At 57.0% G+C, this 18,953-nt stretch overlaps 1 protein-coding gene across 3 annotated transcripts in view; it reads right to left on the minus strand.

Annotated features, from left to right (window-relative positions):
- Nucleotides 1-504: 504 nt before the first annotated feature.
- Nucleotides 505-18,953, minus strand: part of LOC138806779 (transcription factor ETV6-like) — a 101,362-nt gene continuing 82,913 nt past the window's right edge. For all 3 annotated transcript variants that reach the window (XM_069992135.1, XM_069992136.1, XM_069992134.1), the window contains exons 3-8: nt 16,630-16,794; nt 13,963-14,097; nt 9,106-9,645; nt 4,807-4,949; nt 3,876-3,976; nt 505-2,437 (exon numbers count right to left, since the gene is read on the minus strand). In XM_069992135.1, coding sequence (XP_069848236.1) covers nt 2,332-2,437; nt 3,876-3,976; nt 4,807-4,949; nt 9,106-9,645; nt 13,963-14,097; nt 16,630-16,794 — 1,190 coding nt within the window. In that variant the 3' untranslated portion in view covers nt 505-2,331. The remainder of the gene's footprint in view (nt 2,438-3,875; nt 3,977-4,806; nt 4,950-9,105; nt 9,646-13,962; nt 14,098-16,629; nt 16,795-18,953) is intronic.

Raw genomic sequence — 18,953 nt, forward strand, 5'->3', positions numbered from 1 at the left:
GGGCCGTCCTCCAGTCCCTCAGGGTGGTGGGCGCGTGTGGCTATGAACTCGTCAGGGTCTGCAGAGGGCAGGCCCTGTGCCCCGGGGTGGCATGGGCGGAGGGGTGTCCATAGCGAAGAGGGGCTGGGACATCTCTACAGGGCCTGAAGATGGCCCTCGGCCTCACGTCCTCAGAGGATGCTTCAAGTCAGAACTCCCCGGCGAGGGATGTCCCCCCAGAACGCACTTGCGGTGCCGAGTGTCAGAGGCCCAGCCTTCTATGTGGCGAAGGGCAAGAATGAGCCTTGGCTTGCAGGAAGAGCAGCGTGGCGCCTGCTCTTGACTCCAGGGGCCTCGGAGAAGCTCCTGGCCTCTACCCACCATGTGACTCAGTGCCCTGGCCATCTTAGAGGCTGGACGTGGATCACCACCACACTTTTCTCTCTCTGCAGTTCTGGGGTTGAACCCAAGGCCTTGTGTGCACTAGGCAAGCACCTGACCACACTTGAGCTGTGTCTCCATCCCTTTTGCTTTTTTTTTTTTTTTTGCACGAATCTACTTATTCTGAGCTAGTCCTGAGCTCTTGATCTTCCTGCCTCTGCCTCCCAATACCCATGCCCAGTTCCCTGAACACTCTGGAAAGGCTGGGATCTGCTGGAATACAATCACCAAAACCCTTCACACAGAAAGCAGCGTCCTGTCCTCCTGAGGGTGGATCGGGGAAGCACGGGGTGCAGGAGTGGGCTGGCCACGTGCGTCTACCTGTGTCTGGTGGCCAGCCTGGGCAGAGCAGGCTCGAGAACCCCAGTTGGCTCAAGTCCAGTCTCTGGACCACCGTGCATCTCCCTGCAGCGGGGCTGGTGGCCGCTGTCAGTGAGCACAGCCCGGGCTCTGCCAACCGTTGCTCGTGGAACTCAAGTGAGCCCCGGGTGTCACGGAGGGAGCGGGGGAGGGGGGGGGATGGGTGAGGGGGGTGCTGTAAGGCAGATCTGGATTTAGAGACGACGCTCCATACACTGCTTCGCTGACCTCGCCCAGAGAGTAGCCACAGGCGGTGAAGCCGGGAAGAGAAAAGATCTGCAGCTGCTGCAGGCCTGGCTGCAGGAGGCGCTGCCCACCGACAGACAGGAAGAAGCGAGCGCATGGCCCTCTGGAGTGCAGCATGCGAGGGAGCAAAGAGCAAGGCCGTTGGGGAACTTCCTGTCTGCACCAGCTCGACAAACCCCAAAGTGGGAATGGACTCCAGGGTCCCCCTGCCCCCCAACAAGACACACTGTGATCAGTGGCTCCCAGAAAGCTTTAAAGAAGGCTGGGAACTGAAGTAAGGGGGAAAAAAATCCACAAGGCCATGGAAAGTGACACCGGGCAGCCTTTGGAATGAACTGGAGGGGCTTTTCTTCCCACTAACCTGAATAATCTGTTTCAGGAAAATTCTGCCCAGTTTCTGGACTGCTAGGCCTGTGTGGCCTTTCTCTATTTCTCCTCTGCGGTCTCTGCGCGCTAAGGCCTGGGGCCCGGGCCTTCCAGACAGCCTGGGCGGGCGCAGATGGGCGCTGATCTTCCCCGGCCATGGTGGCCTCCCTGTGCCGCCTCCCTCTGATGAGACATCCAAGTCACTGGTCTGTTTAGGTGGCAACAAACTCCACGATTCTCTAACGAGCTGAGCTCTGTGGAGAGGTATAGAGTACAGCAGCAGGGGGGAGGGGGAGAGGGCGCAGGAAGGAAGGAGAGAGAGAGCAAGGCAGAGAGAGAAATGGCTTTTCCTTCCACGAGATCCTTGTTAAAAGCCTCTCTCCCCGTCTCCACCAGGACCCGCTGGGTCTTTGTCCCAGCAGGGCAGACCTAAACCACAAGCGGGAAGAGGAGGAAGTCACTCCTTCGGCAGTATTCTCTTTTCTGACCAGCTAAGCTGGCCGTACTCTAAGATTTGCAAAAATAATATATATAGATATATATAAAATCAATATATATTTCCATAGGAAAACAAGATCTGATGTCTTCCCCTGTATGAACGATGAGAATTCATGTCGCAAGTTCTTAAAAAATAAAAACCGGAAAGAAAAAAGAACACCACCGGAGAAGACGGGTCAGGGAGTCGTAGACGGAGGCTGCGGGGAAGGCGAGGCTGGCGGGCACCGCCCTCGGGAGGCCCGGCCGCTCCGCCGGGGGACCCGGGTGCCCGGGGCCTCCTGCTTGGAGGTGGAGGCGTTCCCGCCACGCTGGGTCTTTCCCTGCTGGCTGTGCCAGCGGGCCACTGTGCCGGAGCTCTGGTCGGGGCGGGCGGCGGCCTGGCCCAGCTGGGGCCTGGCGGCCCCGTTAGCGGTCGCTTCTGTGGCCTGGCCTGCGGCCCCCTCAGCAGTCATCTTCCTGGAACATCTGCTCATCCAGCTCCTGGGACTCCAGGTGCTCCAGCCGGTCCGTCCGGCCACTCATGATTTCGTCTGGCGTTTTCATGAACCTGGGATGAGGACACAGGAGTGAGGGGATTCCCGAGCCATCACCCGGAAGGCGGGGCCGGGCCACCGCTGCCACGGCCACCCAGCCACCTCGGCACAGAGCCGGTGATGCACACCTTCCTGCTGCCACGGCATGGCGATCAGCCGGGGTCAGCCCAGCACCGTGACCGGCGTGGCTAGGAGTCACAGAAAACTAGTCGCAAGATGGCTGGAGACAGGGCGGGAGGCGAGGCCCAAGCCCACGAACACTGGACCAGCAAGCTCGAGGGCTTGAGTTCAAACCCCAGTACCACCCAAAAAACCCCAGCGGCCATTCACCAGGACCGAGGTGCGGGGGGTGGGAGGGGGAGGCACAGGAACGGAGGGTCCCTGCCTTGTTCTATGCTAGGAATAACTGTGTCTACACACGCACCCATACGGCTTAAGTCTTCGTGTGTCAGCACGCCCACTCCTTTTGTGTTTTTCTTTTTTGCCAGTCCCTGGGCTTGAACTCAAGAACTCACGGCGTGGCGCTGTCTCTGAGCTCCTCTTGCTCAAGGCTATAGCGCTCCACCACTTGGGCCCCAGCTCTTCCTATGGTACAGTCTGATACCTCCAACCACATCCTTCCCAGTCTCTTTTTACAGAGTCCGTGCTAGCGCGGTGAATCTGCTCGGCGCTCAGCTCCTGGGTTGGTGACCTGCACGGGCGTGTTTAGCCTCCCCGCTGAGGTGCCCTGCTAACCACCATCAGGGTGCAATCTGCTTAGCTTTGGCTTCACTCAAGTTCACACATGAGTAGGAAACAAGTGGATGTTTCTCAAATCCTCACCAAGCAGCACTGGTATCCAGTTTGCAGTATGTACAGTCACACTGCTGCGTCTCCGAACAGCAGAGGAGGAGGAGGAGGAAGAGGAGGAGGAAGAGGAAGAGGTGGAGGAAGGGTAGAGGAGGGGAGGGGAAAGAGGAGGAAGGGAAGAGGAGAGGATGAGGGGGAGGAGGAGAGGAGGGGAAGGGAGAGGGGTAGAGTAGAGGAAGAGCAGAGGAGAAGGGAGAGGGGGAAGTGGAGGAAGGGAGAGGGAGAAGGAAGGGAGGAGGGTTGTGGGAGGTGGAGGAGGGGAGGGAGAGGGGGAAGTAGAGAAAGGGAGGGGGAAAGGGAAGGAGAGGGAGGAGAAGGGGAGGTGGAAGAGGAAGGGGAGAGGAGCAGGGGAGGAGGGGAGGAGGAAGAGGAAGATGGAGAAGTGGAGGAAGAGCGGAGGAGGGGGAGGAATAGGGGAAGAATAACAGTAGGGAGAGGAGAGGGAGAGGGAAGGGGGGAGGAGGAGGGGGGAGGATGAGGAAGAATAGGAGGAAGGAAGAGGAGGAGGGGAGGAGAGGGAGAGGATGAGGAAGAGAAGAGGAAGAGGTGGTGGAGGGAGAGAAGGAAGAGTGGGAGGAGGAGGAGAGGAAGGGGAGCACTTACCTGAACAGGAGCCTCTGGCCTGGCTCCTTCTTGATAATGTTGAGCTTGTAGTAATGGCGCAGGGCTCTGGACATTTTCTCGTAGGTCATGTTTGTTCTGTTCTGTTTGTTAGGAGGAGGAAGAGAGGAAGACATGATGAAGTAAACTCCGAAAGGCACTGGGGCAGCCATTACAGCCAAGCTCCTGCGGTCTCGGCGTGCCCGGTGTTGCACGCGGCCTGTGCCCTGCTCATCCTCCACGCTTCTCCGTGGGCCCTGGGCTTTCTCATGCGGGGCCATGTTCGGCCACCGCACCCCTTTGTCTGGAGGGCTGGGAGCTTTAGTGAACGCGGCCCAGAGCGGCCTCCGGAGATGTCCCGCATCCTCTAACCACGCAGCAGCCGCAGCGCTCATTCTCAGGCTTGTCTCTGGCTGTTGGGTTACGGACGGGTTAAGTCCAGGTTGGGCAGCAGAAACACAGTGGCTCTGAGCTCTGGGCTTTGGCGTGGCGAGGGAGCGGGCGCGGCGGAGCTGAGGCACCTGGCGGGGGCCTGGCCGTGCGGTCTGCCTGCCCCGGCCTCCCACCTCGCCTGCCTCCCTGGCTCTCACTCGGCTGGGCCCCTGGGATGGGCTCTTCTGCGAGTCTGAACTGCGGAAGACGTTGTTTTCAATTCTGATTCTTCAGAGCTCTCGCACTGTTTGTTGGGAAAGGGACTGATGTCTTGCAGACAGAATGGAGGTGACTGTCCTGACACCCCCTGTGGGTCACAGGACTCATGGGGGGAGGGCAGGGACCTGGTCCATGGAAGTGGCACAGGAGGGACACTGAGGCAGACCACCCGACGGCCCGGATGCACACACCTCCCTCTTCTGCACCATCTGTCCTGCGAGGAATCAGGCAGCGGCGGGCCCACCCCGGCCCCCTGGCTGAGGGACCCTGTGCCCCCTCTTACCTTATGGTTCCCCCAGAGTCGAGCCAGGCCGTTAGGATCCACGATGCGGAATATTTTGGACTCTTTGTCCTCCCATCGGATGAAGTTTTCGTACCGGCTGTCGGAGAGCAACTGGTAGACGTAATCCCAGAGCAGCCTGCAGTCTGTGGAGAAGGGGGTTGCTCACACCGGGGCCACGGCTTCTCATCCGTCACCAGGACCGGAGTGTCTTGGGCGACAGGCAGCGCACGGAGCCCTAGACGAACGGGCTCTGACGGCAGCCGGAGGCCTGGGGGGAGGGCAGGGGGGGGGAGGGGGACAAGGCCTCCCTGCAGTTCAGACAGGGGCGGGGTCGCAGATGAGGCTGGAAGACAGCTGTGGCACCGGTGGGCGGCACCGTGGACGGGGACTGGGTGGCTGAAAGTGGCCAAGGAGAATGGGGGGGGGGGCGTGTGGGAGTTGCAGCTAGTGTGGTTTTAATGAGACAATCTTCCCGTTTGATCACAGCCTGATGGGTGCTGAGGCAGACAGACTAGGCGTTCTAACCGGTGCACGGCAGGCCCCATTTGTGGGGTTCCTGGCTTGGTGGCTGGTAAGGGACCTCTGACAGACCAAGGACATGCTCAGCTGCGGCCCTGAGGATCTGGGGGTCCAACTCTGGGCTCCTGCACTTCAGTGTGCTGGGTTAGGCTGGGTTGGCGAGCTGGGAAGGGTGGCCCGTCCGGACTAGGAAAACCCTTTTGTTGGAGACAGGGTCTCACTACGCAGCGCAGGCTGGCCTTGAGCTCCCCACCCTCCCGCCGCCACCCACCCAACGCTGGCATTGTAAGCAGGTGCCAGCCACCGCACCCGGGTGAGACCCGGACTTTCCCACAGCCAACACAGAAAACCCCCCACACCCCCAGAGGCAAGCGCCCTTCTCTGTGGTCTACACCTAAGAGGGCGGCTCCTCCTTCTCTTCGGAACAATTCAAGGGACAGGAGATGCAGGAGGTGGGGTCCGAGGGCGCCATGCTGTCAGCTCCCAGCTTTCCATGCCCCGCCCAGTTTGGTAAGTCATGTCGGGCGCACACACACACACACACACACACACACACACACACACACACGTGCCACGAGACTCAAGGTCTGTGTGACCTAATGTGGTCTGTGTTCTCAGAGAAGGGCACACACACACACACACACACACACACGTGCCACGAGACTCAAGGTCTGTGTGACCTAATGTGGTCTGTGTTCTCAGAGAAGGGCACACACACACACACACACACGTGCCACGACACACACACACACACACACACACACACACACACACACACACACACACACACACGTGCCATGAGACTCAAGGTCTGTGTGACCTAATGTGGTCTGTGTTCTCAGAGAAGCCAGGAGCGGGTGGGCAGTCTCTGGAACACCTTAAGACTTGCTGGAAAAATAAGATTCTACTTGATTCCTGCACTGTGAAATCCCTCTGTGAACAGTGCGAGGAGGAAGAAGAGAATGTGGTGCTGTCACCAGCTGAGCCTGAGCGCCAGCCACAGCCTTCCGCGTCCCTGCAGCCAGGTCTCCTTTCTTCGACCTGGGCCTGGGCCATGTGATGTCAGGACGATGGAGCGTCAGCCCCTCTGCCCTCAGAGCTGGCCCCTCCGTGTCCACCCATCCCGTGGTGGAGGGAGGGTGGGGGCAATCCAAGCCTCAGGACAGACCTGCCAATGTTGCCCTGGTGCAGACAGAACCACCTGGGCCACTGTCAAAACCCTAGGAGGTGACGAGTTCCTCGGCCGGCAGAGGACCTGGCAAACGCTCACAGCCTGTACACTGCCAGCCCTGCGGCGAGGCTCGTGCTTTACTACTTGAGCCACATCTCCACTTCTGGCTTTTTTGGTGGTTAATTGGGGACCAGAGTCTTACAAACTTTCCTGCCTGTGATCTTCAGATTTGGCCTCCCGAGTGACTATTATTATTAAGGCGTGACCTGGCTCTACTTTGGTTTTAAAGCCCATTCTATTAGATAAAAGGCCCATCTTCCTTCTGTTCCTAGAGGCTCTGTAGACTGTTAGAGCTCACCTCGAATCTTCAGGCTTTGTCAATAAGATAACCTAGGAAATGATGGTCACCTCACTGGGCCCCGCCCAGCTGTGGACATGCTGAAGCAGAGGTGGGCATTTTAGAGAGATACTCCTTCCTCCAATGGTCTCTTCCATGAGGGGATGATTATGAAAGGCTGTAGCTTAGACAGAATGCTGTTTTGGGCTGCAGAAAGCGAGTTCTTGCTGTTTCCTGCCAGGTGAGGTTCCCCCCTCTCCCCGCTAACAGGTCCTGTAAAAACCCTTCTTGTGGCTGAGGGGAAACGCTTCCCAGCCTGCCTCTGCCTCCTGCCAGGGGCCGAGTGAGTGTGTACACACTGGACAGGGACTACAAATAGGCGTGCAAGTCCCACATAACCAACAGCTTCCACGCCAGGTGGCTGATGCTAAGAATTCTGGGTAGGCAGGTTGAGTCATGGTGCCAAGGGATGCACGCAGAAGAGCGCGCTTTGCAGTTGTTCGGTGTTTTTTAACACTCAAGCGCAGGACTTCAGGCACCAGGACAAGGACGCCAAGGGACTGTTTTTAGTCATCTGACCCTGGGTTCCAGCTACGAAGCAGGCAGAAGGCGACCTGCGACGAGGCTGCTCTGGTGGCAGCAGGCACTGGCCACGTGTGGATTTTCTGACTGTGATACTGGGGTGAGGCCGGGCGTCTGCCCAGCGTCTGACGATGTGCGGGCTGGTTCCCCGCCGGGCATGTGACCACACGGCTCACCCCCTTAGGCAAACTGGAGTTTCCAATCTTCCCAAGCCCTTCTCCTGTTTCCCACAGCCAGGCCTGGCAGGGTGGCTGCTGTGTGTCATCTTTTAGAAATACTGCCCTCACTGCCTTCTTTTCAGGGCACTTTGATTTCTGAAAATGAGTGCAGAACCGGCCCCCACCCCGAGGGACGAAATCCCCAGGATCAACAGCCCCGCAATCCCCTACCCCGCCCTCCAGGGCACACAGGCTGAGTGTGTGCAGGTGTGTGAGGTGTGGACCCCTTGCACCAAGGCCTTGCCCTGCCCTATACAGCATGCAGGCGAGTGTGTACACATTCCAGAAGGTGCTGGTATTTGACAAATAAGGTTAAAAAGTAGTAGTGAGGGACTGTGAGGAAAGAACACTCTGGAAGGTGTTGGTGTAGGAAGGGTCTGGAAGGTTTCTGACAAGTCTAAGTATAGGTATAGAAAGGGCCAGGAAGGCTCCCCGATGGACAGGTGTAGGTGTAGGTATAGTAAGGCTCTCTGATGAACAGGTGTAGGAAGGCTCCCTGCTGGACAGGTGTAGGTGTAGGAAGGCTCCCTGATGGACAGGTGTAGGTATAGTAAGGCTTCCTGATGGACAGGTGTAGGTGTAGGTAGGCTTCCTGATGGACAGGTGTAGGTGTAGGAAGGCTTCCTGATGGACAGGTGTAGGTGTAGGTAGGCTTCCTGATGGACAGGTGTAGGTATAGTAAGGCTCTCTGATGGACAGGTGTAGGTATAGTAAGGCTCTCTGATGGACAGGTGTAGGTGTAGGTATAGTAAGGCTCTCTGATGGACAGGTGTAGGTGTAGGTAGGCTCCCTGATGGACAGGTGTAGGTGTAGGAAGGCTCTCTGATGGACAGGTGTAGGTGTAGGAAGGCTCTCTGATGGACAGGTGTAGGTGTAGGAAGGCTCCCTGATGGACAGGTGTAGGTGTAGGAAGGCTCCCTGATGGACAGGGGTAGGTATAGGAAGGCTCTCTGATGGACAGGTGTAGGTGTAGGAAGGCTCCCTGATGGACAGGTGCAGGTGTAGGAAGGCTCCCCGATGGACAGGTGCAGGTGTAGGAAGGCTCCCTGATGGACAGGTGTAGGTGTAGGAAGGCTCTCTGATGGACAGGTGCAGGTGTAGGTGGGCTCCCCGATGGACAGGTGTAGGTATAGGAAGGCTCTCTGATGGACAGGTGTAGGTGTAGGAAGGCTCCCCGATGGACAGGTGTAGGTGCAGGAAGGCTCTCTGATGGACAGGTGTAGGTATAGGAAGGCTCTCTGATGGACAGGTGTAGGTGTAGGAAGGCTCCCTGATGGACAGGTGCAGGTGTAGGTGGGCTCCCCGATGGACAGGTGCAGGTGCAGGAAGGCTCTCTGATGGACAGGTGCAGGTGTAGGAAGGCTCCCTGATGGACAGGTGTAGGTGTAGGAGGGCTCCCGATGGACAGGTTCAAGAATGCTCCGATGGATGCCCCTCCTGCTACCACAGCCCTGGGGCTGGTCCGCACTCACCTGCTATTCTCCCGATTGGCATGGCGTGCTCCTCTGGCGGGGACACAGACACCATGATGTGGTTCATGTACGCCAGGTCCTCGCGGTGTGACAGGTTGATGGGCTTCCCTTCCCTGTGCAGCCCGTCCTCGGACAGCCGCGACTGTTTGAAGTCCACCGTGTGCCGGGGGTTGAGGATCAGGGGGTGCATGATGGGGCTGGGCATCAGCTGGATGACGCGGGCGTTCTCGGGCCGGGGGCTGCCGGGCTTGGCGAGGGCCTCAGAGGGCGGCGAGCGGTGGTTGCTGTCCGCGGGTGACACCGACAGGGGGTAGGCCTCCTGGTGGTGGTTGTCCTGCTGCAGCCGCGGCCCCGGCGCCCGCTCGGCTGGGGACAGGCGGCGGAGCATGTTGTCCAGCGGGGACCGGAGCGGCCGCGGCTCGGGGTCGGGAGAAGGCCGGTGGTTGGTGGTGATGGGTGAGCGGTGCAGTAGCTCGATGGTGGGGGGGTTGTGGTGCAGGCTCTCCACGGTCGGCCGCGGCGTCCTCTGCACGCAGTTATCTGTGCGGTACAGGAGAGGGCGCTGGGTGCGTGCATGCTGGGGAGACCCTGTGTGGCACCAGGCTCCAGGCCCGGCCTACAGACACTCTGCCCTGCAATCCCGGCGGCCTCTTCTTCTCCTTCCCATGCCTTCCCTTGGCTCTGCCTGTGGGCACCAAGTTCCTAAGGAATGTCTGCAGTCTCCCCCACCCTGGTGCTCTACCGCCTGGGCCATGCCCCTTGCCCTTTCTGCTTTAATTTCCACGTGGGGGTCTTGCAGTTTTGCAAGCCCCAGTGGCCCTCCAACCTACAGCTGGGAAGAAAGGTGTCCACTACCACGCCTGGTGTGTTGGCTGCAATAGGGTTTTGCTAACATTTTGCCCAGAATGGCCTTGATTTGTTAATTTTTCTGCATCTCTGCCTTGTGAGTAGCTGGGATTATAGGCATTACCATCCCACCTGGCCTATAAATACTCTGGTTGACTTACACTTCCATAACCAGATTTTTATATTCTCTACCTCTAGTTGTTGCTGCTAATAATAACAATGGTTAACGATGACTACATCCTACGCATCGGATCCTCCTGTTCAAGTCTTTGGACACTCAAGCCGGATGTGCGCTGCTCCTATTTCTGGATGAGGAAACTGAGGGGCAGGCAAATAAATGCACCCCAGGCAGAGTTGGGGATGAGAACCCCATGTCACTCTGTCACATGGAAACGGCTCATGCCAAGATGTGCTCAAAGCACCACAGTGGCCGCTGTTCACCGAATGGCAATGGTTTTGATTAGAGAAAGCCAGTCACCAGCCATGGGACAATGTCTGCACACAGAGCTCATCGTCACAGACATTGCTCTTGTTCACTGAGCAGAGAAATCTAGAGAAAGCCAGAGACGTCGGCCTCCTCGCTGTCCACAGAAAGAACTCACAAAGGAGACTGGAGAACACACCAGGGGATAAATGGAGACAGGGGTGGTAGTTCCTTTAACTTTCGTAATAAGAAAATGGAGATCTCTCTCACGTTCTCTCTCTCCTCCTGGGGCTTGAACGCAGGGCCTGGGCACTGTCCCTAGCTCCAGGTTAACACTGTGCCACGTGAGCTACTGCTCCACTTCTGGCTTTTTGGTGATTAATCTAAGAGTCCCAGGGATTTTCCTGGCTGGCTTTGAACTGCAATCCTCAGATCTCAGCCACCGGAGAGCCTGGGATGACGGGAGTGGGCCCTAATCAACAAGACAGTGGACAAAAGAAATATTGCTTGTGACGTTAAAACAGCATCTTTTGCCACCAGTGCATATTCTTTGCTGCCAACTCCACACGAGTTCTTCATCACTGGGGTAGCTATCAGTAGGAAACTTGCTTGACACATCACAGATCTCAAAGTAATGGTAAGTAGCTAAGACAGGTTTATTCCGAACGTCTAAGCATTTTCTTCTAAATGCCACTCACAGAATCCTGATCTAAAAACTGAAGGTAAGGACAACGAAGGCCAGCTATTTCCTGGATCCATTTCCTGCCTTACAAATTTCACCTGTGGGCTCTCTCAGAAGTCCTGGCCAAGCGTATGCGCTCCGGGAGGCCGAGGAGGGGAAGAACTCTCACGCCAAGGGCAAAAGAGGAACTGATGTCATGTCCTGGGGAAATTTCACTCTCTCCTGCCCAGATCTGTGGGAACAATGAGGGCAGGAGACAGCGCTCCAGATAATTCAGTCTACTTGTGACTCAGGATCCGGCCAGCAACAGGACTTGGAAGAACTTGATTTATTTATTTCTCCGCAGACCTGGCTGGAGGAGGAAGTACTTGATGAGGCTGATAGCATTAGAGTGGAGAAGTGGATCTGAGCGCATTTAATTCCAGGCTCCCGCTGGTCTGGGCACCGCCCTGGTTGAGGCTGAAAGGCTGGTCTGCAACGAGACCTTCCAAGCTTTGTTCTGGTTGGCAGAGCTGGCGCCCTGCACCGAGTGGGTGCTGGGGCTGCTACTCAGCCTGTTGTGGGGAGCTGGCAGCAGGGTTCGGAAATGCCCGAGACCAGAGGCGGCAGGCAGAGCAACTCTGGACGCCGGGGTGCACTACCCGGGGGGTGGTGCATCACCCCCCTCCCCCACCCCGCCCTGATATAGAAGCCTTCTGTTTAAATAAAACAAGGAGACTGTTCCTGACCAGCTTCCGTGTCTGTCTGCTCTTGGGAAACTGTCCCCAGATTCGGGGCACTCACGGGAAGAGGGAGGGAAAGAGGAATCAGCCCCCGGCTGGAGTCTCCATCTCTGAAGCTTGCCGTCTGCCCACTCCAAGCCGCTCTCCCTGGACCTCTGGGAGACGCCGGGCTCCTCCTCATGAAACAACCCTGGACTTCTGGAAGGTGCCCGCAGTTCCCACTTTCAGCTTAACTAGCACAGTCTCTTGTCTCTCTCTACTTGGAATTCCTGGAAATTCCATGCAACCAACTCATGTCCTAAGTAATGAATGCTTAGTGAATCTAAAATAAAAACTGCCTGTCTGTGGTCGAAGTCATGGGCGCTGACGGGGACGTGGGCACCGGGCAAGGCCCGGAGGTGTCCGTGTGGCACTCCTGGCTTCGTGGCTCCCGCCTGGGCGCCTCCTCCCAGCACCCCGGGTAGATGAGCGCAGACTCTGAAGGGCGCAGAGCCCCAGTCCTCATCTCCAGGGAACGGCCTCCCGCCAGAGATCCCAGGGCTTCTGGAGCCCTCGTTCCCACTCTTCTTATTCACCAGAGGCCCGCTGTCCAACCCCCGCTCTGCACAGCAAACCAAGCCGCTGGGACAGAGGTCATACTGCCCTGGGCCAGGAAACAGGAAGAAGAGCCTCTACTTCCCCATCGTTAAGAGTGGAAACAGGAAGCTGGGCAGGAAGAAGAGGCTTTGCTCCCTCGGCCCTTGGGTGGAGGCAGGAAGTGAGGACGGGTCTGTCCCGCAGTGGGGCGGCTCCGCCCGCTGCTGCCGCCATGTTCAAGGCCTGGTGAGGTTCCTGTCATCCTGGGTCCCCCCCACCCCCACCACGCCATCAGGCTGTGTTGCCCACAGTGGGCTCTGTTCTGCGAGTACTGAATGTTAGGTCTGCCTGAGAGCAATGGCCCCTTCCCTTGGCTTTCTCCCTGTGCACCACGTAAGTCCCTGCCCAGCACCTGTAACACGGAACTGGCAGGCCTGGGGGCAGGGTCACCGCTGCGGCGCGGCTGGAGGCTTGCTCTCTCCCTCTCAATAAACCTTCTTCCCTTGAACCGCGTGTGAGTCTCCTTTCAGCACCCCTTCTACTGCGGACGGGCCGGCCCTTCCAATGCAGCTCTGCAGGTGGTGCCAGCTCACCGAGCCCGAGGGGGAGGGGGTGACGATGGTGGAGGGGGCACAGGCCTTGGCCACGCATGTCCGTTCAGACATCTGAAGTGGAGGTAGGGAAAACCCCGCTATCATAGGGCACGACTCACAAGGGCAAAGGACAGGGACACCTGCTCATCACCAGAGGTGGCTGAAAGTCAAGCAGTGTAAGAACCACCAAAGAGTGGCAATGGCTAATGGCTCTCTGCTTGCTATCAGATGGGGTCATCCCAGCGGCCTTGGGCTCGGGACAGGAAAGCCTGTCCGTATGTGGAGTATGGCACACTCCACCTGCACATATACGACCTACATGGATACACGTGCAGTCATGCATGCACACATCGACATGGATATGTGAATACGCACGTGTGCGCACACAGATCTGGATATGCACACATGATCCGCACGGATATGCGTGCATGCCAGTATAAACACACCACTGCATACGTATTCGTGTTCTCAGGCAAGTCAATAGCAACACAAGCAGACCTGTGCCAGCACACTTTTCTGTGTATCTCCATAATGGAGATAGGAATCTCATGTGCTTTCCCTTTCTAGGCTGTGATCTTCAGAGCCTAGCCTCCTCAGCAGCTTGGACTGCAGGTGTGAGCCACGGTGCCTGACTCGCTGGGAGCTGGGTGTGAGATGGAGCTGCCTGGTCCGCAGGTTAACCTGACCCTGGTCGGTCCCTCACACCAACACCCCCTGCTCGCTGCAGCACTTGCGTACTCGGTCTGTGAGGAGCTCTTAGAGCGAGACAGCGTTCCTGAATGGATGGGTCTACTCACGAGTGAAGTCAGGCTTCACCTATACGGTGACCGCTACCAGAGCCCGCTTTCCCATGCTCGTGGCCGTCTCTCCCTGCTTCACACCGTGTCGTGAAACATCGTCTGCTCTATGCTACCGGGACTGTCCAGCCATCTCTCCTGTCTTACCGCGGGCCTCGACGTCACGGCCGGATGTGGACGGGAGGGGCGTGGGGGAGTCTGGCGGGCACAGGCCTACCTTCCTCATGGTTCTGGTGCAGCAGTGTGTCCGGCTGGGTGTGCATCGCGTTTCCCGGGTGGAAGTAGGGGGAGAAGAGGAACCGGGGCTTCCGCTGCTTCAGAATGTGCTGTAGGAGTTCGTACAGCACATCGCCTGCACAGGCAAAGAAAGGCATGGTGTTAGGGAGCAGCATGGCGGCCCTGGGACCACCTGGTGCGATGGAGAGGAAACCAGTGCAAAGCAGGGCCAGAGGCGGGGCTCAAGGGGTGGAGCGCCAGCCTGGCAATCTCAAAGCTGAGTTCAAACCTTAGCATGAGAAGAAACAGCCAGGTTTAAAAAAGGTGCAAACCAGAAAGAAAACTTAATCCACCCACAAACCTATGTCTAAGAGAGAGATCGGTCTTGGTAATGCCACGTGGGGCTGGAGCTAAGGGTCCGAACAGTTCAGCGCCTCTTCTTGGCGCAATGAGGCGCCGCTGGTTCTCAGTGTGACTTACCATCTGCCTAAGAATGAGCATCAGAGCTTTAGAGGGAAGTTACATTGTCCTGGCTTTGTGCGGCTGGCTCTGCCTGCACTTCAGGCTGTGCTAATGATGAAGTCGTTAGGGAAGAGGATCTTTCTGCTCTAATCCAACTCGAGGTTCTTCACAGAAAATGTTCTTCCATGGAGGTTTCTCTACAGAGAGGGAAGCAGGCCTTTCTGACCCAGGCCAGCTCCAGCCGGAAACAAAGGAGAAGAGAACACTTCACCACCGAGGGCAGTGATGCGGATCATGCTCTAGAAGAACTGGTACATTCTGGAACGCTTCCCTTCCAAAAATACATCTGTCAGCCCCTGGCGGAGGGCCGGGGCTGGCTGGAGCTTTGGCCCTTCAAGGGTGGCTGAGTAGCTGATTAGCAAAAACACAGGGGGCCACCCCCACCCCCAGGCCTAGAGCCAAGGGTACAGGTGGAGGCTCTGGGGCTCTAGGACAATCAGGAAAAAGCCTCAAGCCTCTGACATCCCTCTGTGTGTCAACAACACCCCCAACAATGGGCGTTTGTCTCTAATTTTAGCTGCTTTTAAACAGATACTTTAATTAACAACTTAATTTAACTGCATATTTTGGGCTGTAGATACTGCTATACTTTCCCTCTCCAAACCTGGGAAACTGGCCATACTGATTCCTTTCTGGCTTTCCTTCCCTCCCTCCTCTGCCCCTTTGTCCCAGATGAAGCCCCTGACTTCTCTCTCCCTCCTCCTCCCCTCCAGAACACTGCCCCTGGCTGCTCCTTCCTCTTTCTCCACCTCTGACCTTTGGGAGCTGGGTATAACCACTGCTTCTGCTTTGCTATGATTCGACGGAGACTCAAGAACCCTGGACAGCACAGCTCTGGGGGTTTTGCTGGGAGGAGATGGGCAGAGGGCAGTGGGCAGGGAACAGGGGGCAGGCAGCGACCACGATTTTGGGAAGGTGGCTGCCCAGGTAGAACCTGTAGGAGACCAGGGGACCCCCGGCCTGCTGGGGACGCTGAGACTTGTCGTCATGGTGACGGCTCTGAGGAGAAGGGGACTCGGAGCCCGAAATACAGTCCTATTTTAATGGCTCGTATTTTCATCTCAAACAAAAATAAGTCCCTAATCAACACTTTTGGTTTTTGAGTTTTGGGCTCTGTGGAAGGATCATCTTCCTAAACTTTTCCTAATTGACTTTGCCTCATGCGTGCTGGATCTGATCAATGTTTTATTTCGGTAATACGCAGACTAGAAAACAAAAAAAACATTTAAAAATACATCTTGATGATTACTACTACTAAAAAAGAACGGTGGGTAATTAGCAGGCCCATTTTGGAGGGGGAGGTCAGGAAATGTAAATTTAGTGTCTGAGAGTGTCAGAGCTCCTCGCAGCCAGCCCGGGCACCTTGAAGTCCCCAGCCCTCCGCAGAACAGATGCCGCTGTGTGGGCTAGATGAACAGGGCGAATGAAGAGAGGGCTGGAGCAACGGGAGCCACATTCTCACCTATGTTTGTAGCTCTCTCTGTGTCAGCGGGAAGCGGGCCACACAGTGGTGTGGTCTGTGCAGGAGCTGGAATCAGCAGCAAGCACTTGTCCTTTGACAACTCTAGACCTGTCCCTTCATGTACAAAAAGGCAAGGTAGGGGTCGGAGGCATGGCTCGGTCGAGTGCCAGCCAGGGAGCGAAAGCATCAGGTGCCAAGCTTGAGTCCCAGTCTTGGACAAAAAAAAAAAAAAAAAAAAAAAGATGGGGGTTGGGAAGGTGGCTCAGTGGTAGAGCGCTTGCCTTGCATGCCTGAGGCCCTGGGTTCGATTCCTCAGCACTACATAAGCAACAAGTAAAAAGCCGGAAGTGACGCTGTGTCTCAAGTGGTAGAGCACTAGCCTTAGCCTTGAGCTGAAGAGCTGAGGGACAGCGCCCAGACCCAGAGTTCAGGCCCCACGACTGGACCCTCCCAAAAAAGAAAAAAAAAAGATGGCAACATAGGTCAGGCATGGTGGCTTACACCTGTAATTCCAGCTACTCACGAGGCTCCAGGTGTCAGGTCATGAGGGCGCGGGATTCAATGCCGCCGCAGCCTGGGCTACTGACCTGCCTCATGGCTTGTGTGGGGGTCCAGGGCCTAGCATACACGCCTCAGAGCTGCAGGCCCACCTGTGCCCCAGCCCCCCTCCCCTGTCTGGCTCACCTGAGCCTGGAGAACGGTAACGGAAGTCCTCTTTGGTCAGCAGCAGGAGGGCTTTGCCGTTCATCTCGAATGTGTTGCTCTCGATTGGCCGTAAGGAGAACTCGTTCTCAGCCCACTTGAGCCACTGGGCTACGTCGTCCCTGCTCCAGTAGATCGGCTGCAGGCCTGCAGGAGACAAAGCTCTGCTCAGCATGGTCTGCATCCACTTCCCAGCCTCTGGTAATGCCGCCAGCTTTCTAGGGTGACACTTCCAAAGGCACTATGCTGGAAGCCCGGCTTGCAGAGCGATAACCCCTTTACACCACTACTTCGCAGCAACAAACCAACAAACTCTCTGGCCTCTTGGAGGGCTCCGGCGTGCGGTCAGGCAGAGAGAGGGGCGCACTGTCCACCTGGAGTGTCCGTATCGGGAGGTCTCACGCCCTGGCCCACGTGTGGCACCCCCCCCCCCAGCATCATGACCACCGTCACGTGCGGTGAAGGGGGTCCAGGAGTTGAGCTGAGCTGAGAAGGTAGGCTGGGTGGAAAAGAGCGTGCTCACCCTGGTCTCCTACCACTGAACTAAGGCCCCTGGGTGGCTGAGTGGGTGCGGGGTCAGGGGCCCCTTTCTGGATGGTTCAGTCACCTGAGCGACCTGGGCCACTGGCCCCCTGGGCAGTAGGGGACAGTCAGGGAAGACCAGTGGCCCCGAGTGTCAAGGACAACTTCCGGCAGGTGGGGGAATGGCAGAGGGCAGGATGGGGAAGGAGACCCTAATTTTTTTTTTTTTTCTGCCAGACCTTGGGCTTAATAAACTCAGGGCCTGGGTGTTGTCCTTGGGCTTCTTTTGCTCAAGGCTAGCACTCTACCACTTGAGCCACGGCACCACCTCCAGCCTTTTCTGTGTCTGTGGTACTGAGGAATTGAACCCAGGGCTTCATGCATGTTAGGTGAGCACTCCACCACTGAGCCACCTGCCCAGTCCCCGAATTTAGCCTTTTTCAAAGGTGCTTTTCATCGTGTACCAAACGAGGCACGAGTGCTACAGTGTGGACACGGGGCAGGAGGTGTGCGTGCGACCTGTGTGCATGTTACAAGGTCACTGAGGTTGAATGAATGGACCTTGTCCGCAGGAAATAGTCTCACATGAGAACCCCAGGACCTGTGCACAGGACCACCCATAACCCCAGGACACAAGTCACTTCACTTCTGCAACCAGCCTGGAGTCCAGTGTCTTTAGGAAAGGACAAAGGAGTATAGTGGAGAAGGCAGAGGAGGAGGGCGGAGGAGGTGAGCGGAGGAGGCGCTGGGAGACAGCAGAAGAGGTGACAGTTGGTGCTGCCACTGACTTGCTTCACAGAACCCTAGTAGTCCACCTGTTGGACTATCCTGGCCTCCAGTCCATCTTCGTTATTTCTCTTGAATTACTGGTTTTCTTCCCGCCTTCTGCTTTTCTTAAAAATTTGCCATTTGGTCAGATCGGTGGCTCACGCCTGTAGTCCCAGCTACTCAAGAGGCTGAGATCTGAAGATCACAGTTGGAAGCCAGACCAGGCAGGAAAGTCTGTGAGACTCTTCCAACCAAACTTCCCACCAAAAAGATGGATGTGGAGCTGTGGCTTAAGTGGTAGAGGCCACCAACCTTGGGTGAAAGAAAAAGGTCAGGGATGGTGCCCAGGCCCCGAGTTCAAGACCATTCCCTGCCGACCTCCACGGTGGCCCTTGCTCTGCTGTAGCTGAACGACACGACAATTTCTCTATACTTCCTCAGAGCTAAGGAGTTGCCACACCGGGAACGCAGAGACAGTGTTTGGAGAATGCATGTGTCTGTCTGGGGGGCTCTGGGGCATCAGGTGTGGGGGGGACTCCCCCCACCTGCAGAACCAGGGGCGATCTCAGTGACTGTCTGCTTTCTTGGTGGGGAAGAGCCACTGGGGACCGACCCAACAAAGAGCCCACGCCACGGCTGCATGTGCACACCAGCTACACACAGTGCAGTCTGTGGCCGGGGTCTCTGCACACTAGACTGCTGTTGACGCTCCTCTCGGAGCCAGCCCTTCCTGCCCACCGTGACAAATCGCAGCTTCCAAGAAACGGGGTTTCATCACGGACGTCCCACACAAGCCTTGTGGAAGGGTCAGTGCCTCTGAGGAGCCCCAGGGTGTGGGCCAGGCCCAGGCCCCCGCACCCCCACTGCCCTCTCCCTCTCGCTTTTCATCAGGGTCCCCTCTGGAACATGGGGTTTATCCCGAAGAGCCAGGCCCCATCTCCGCACACGGTTGTGAGTGTAACTGATGATTTTTCTAAATGGCCTTTGAAAGGCAGCCCTTGGAAACTCTGCCAGAA

This window comes from Dipodomys merriami, unplaced genomic scaffold (genome assembly GCF_024711535.1).
Source record: "Dipodomys merriami isolate MVZ:Mamm:240054 unplaced genomic scaffold, mDipMer1.0.p SCAF_408, whole genome shotgun sequence".
NCBI classification, from domain to species: Eukaryota; Metazoa; Chordata; class Mammalia; order Rodentia; family Heteromyidae; genus Dipodomys; species Dipodomys merriami.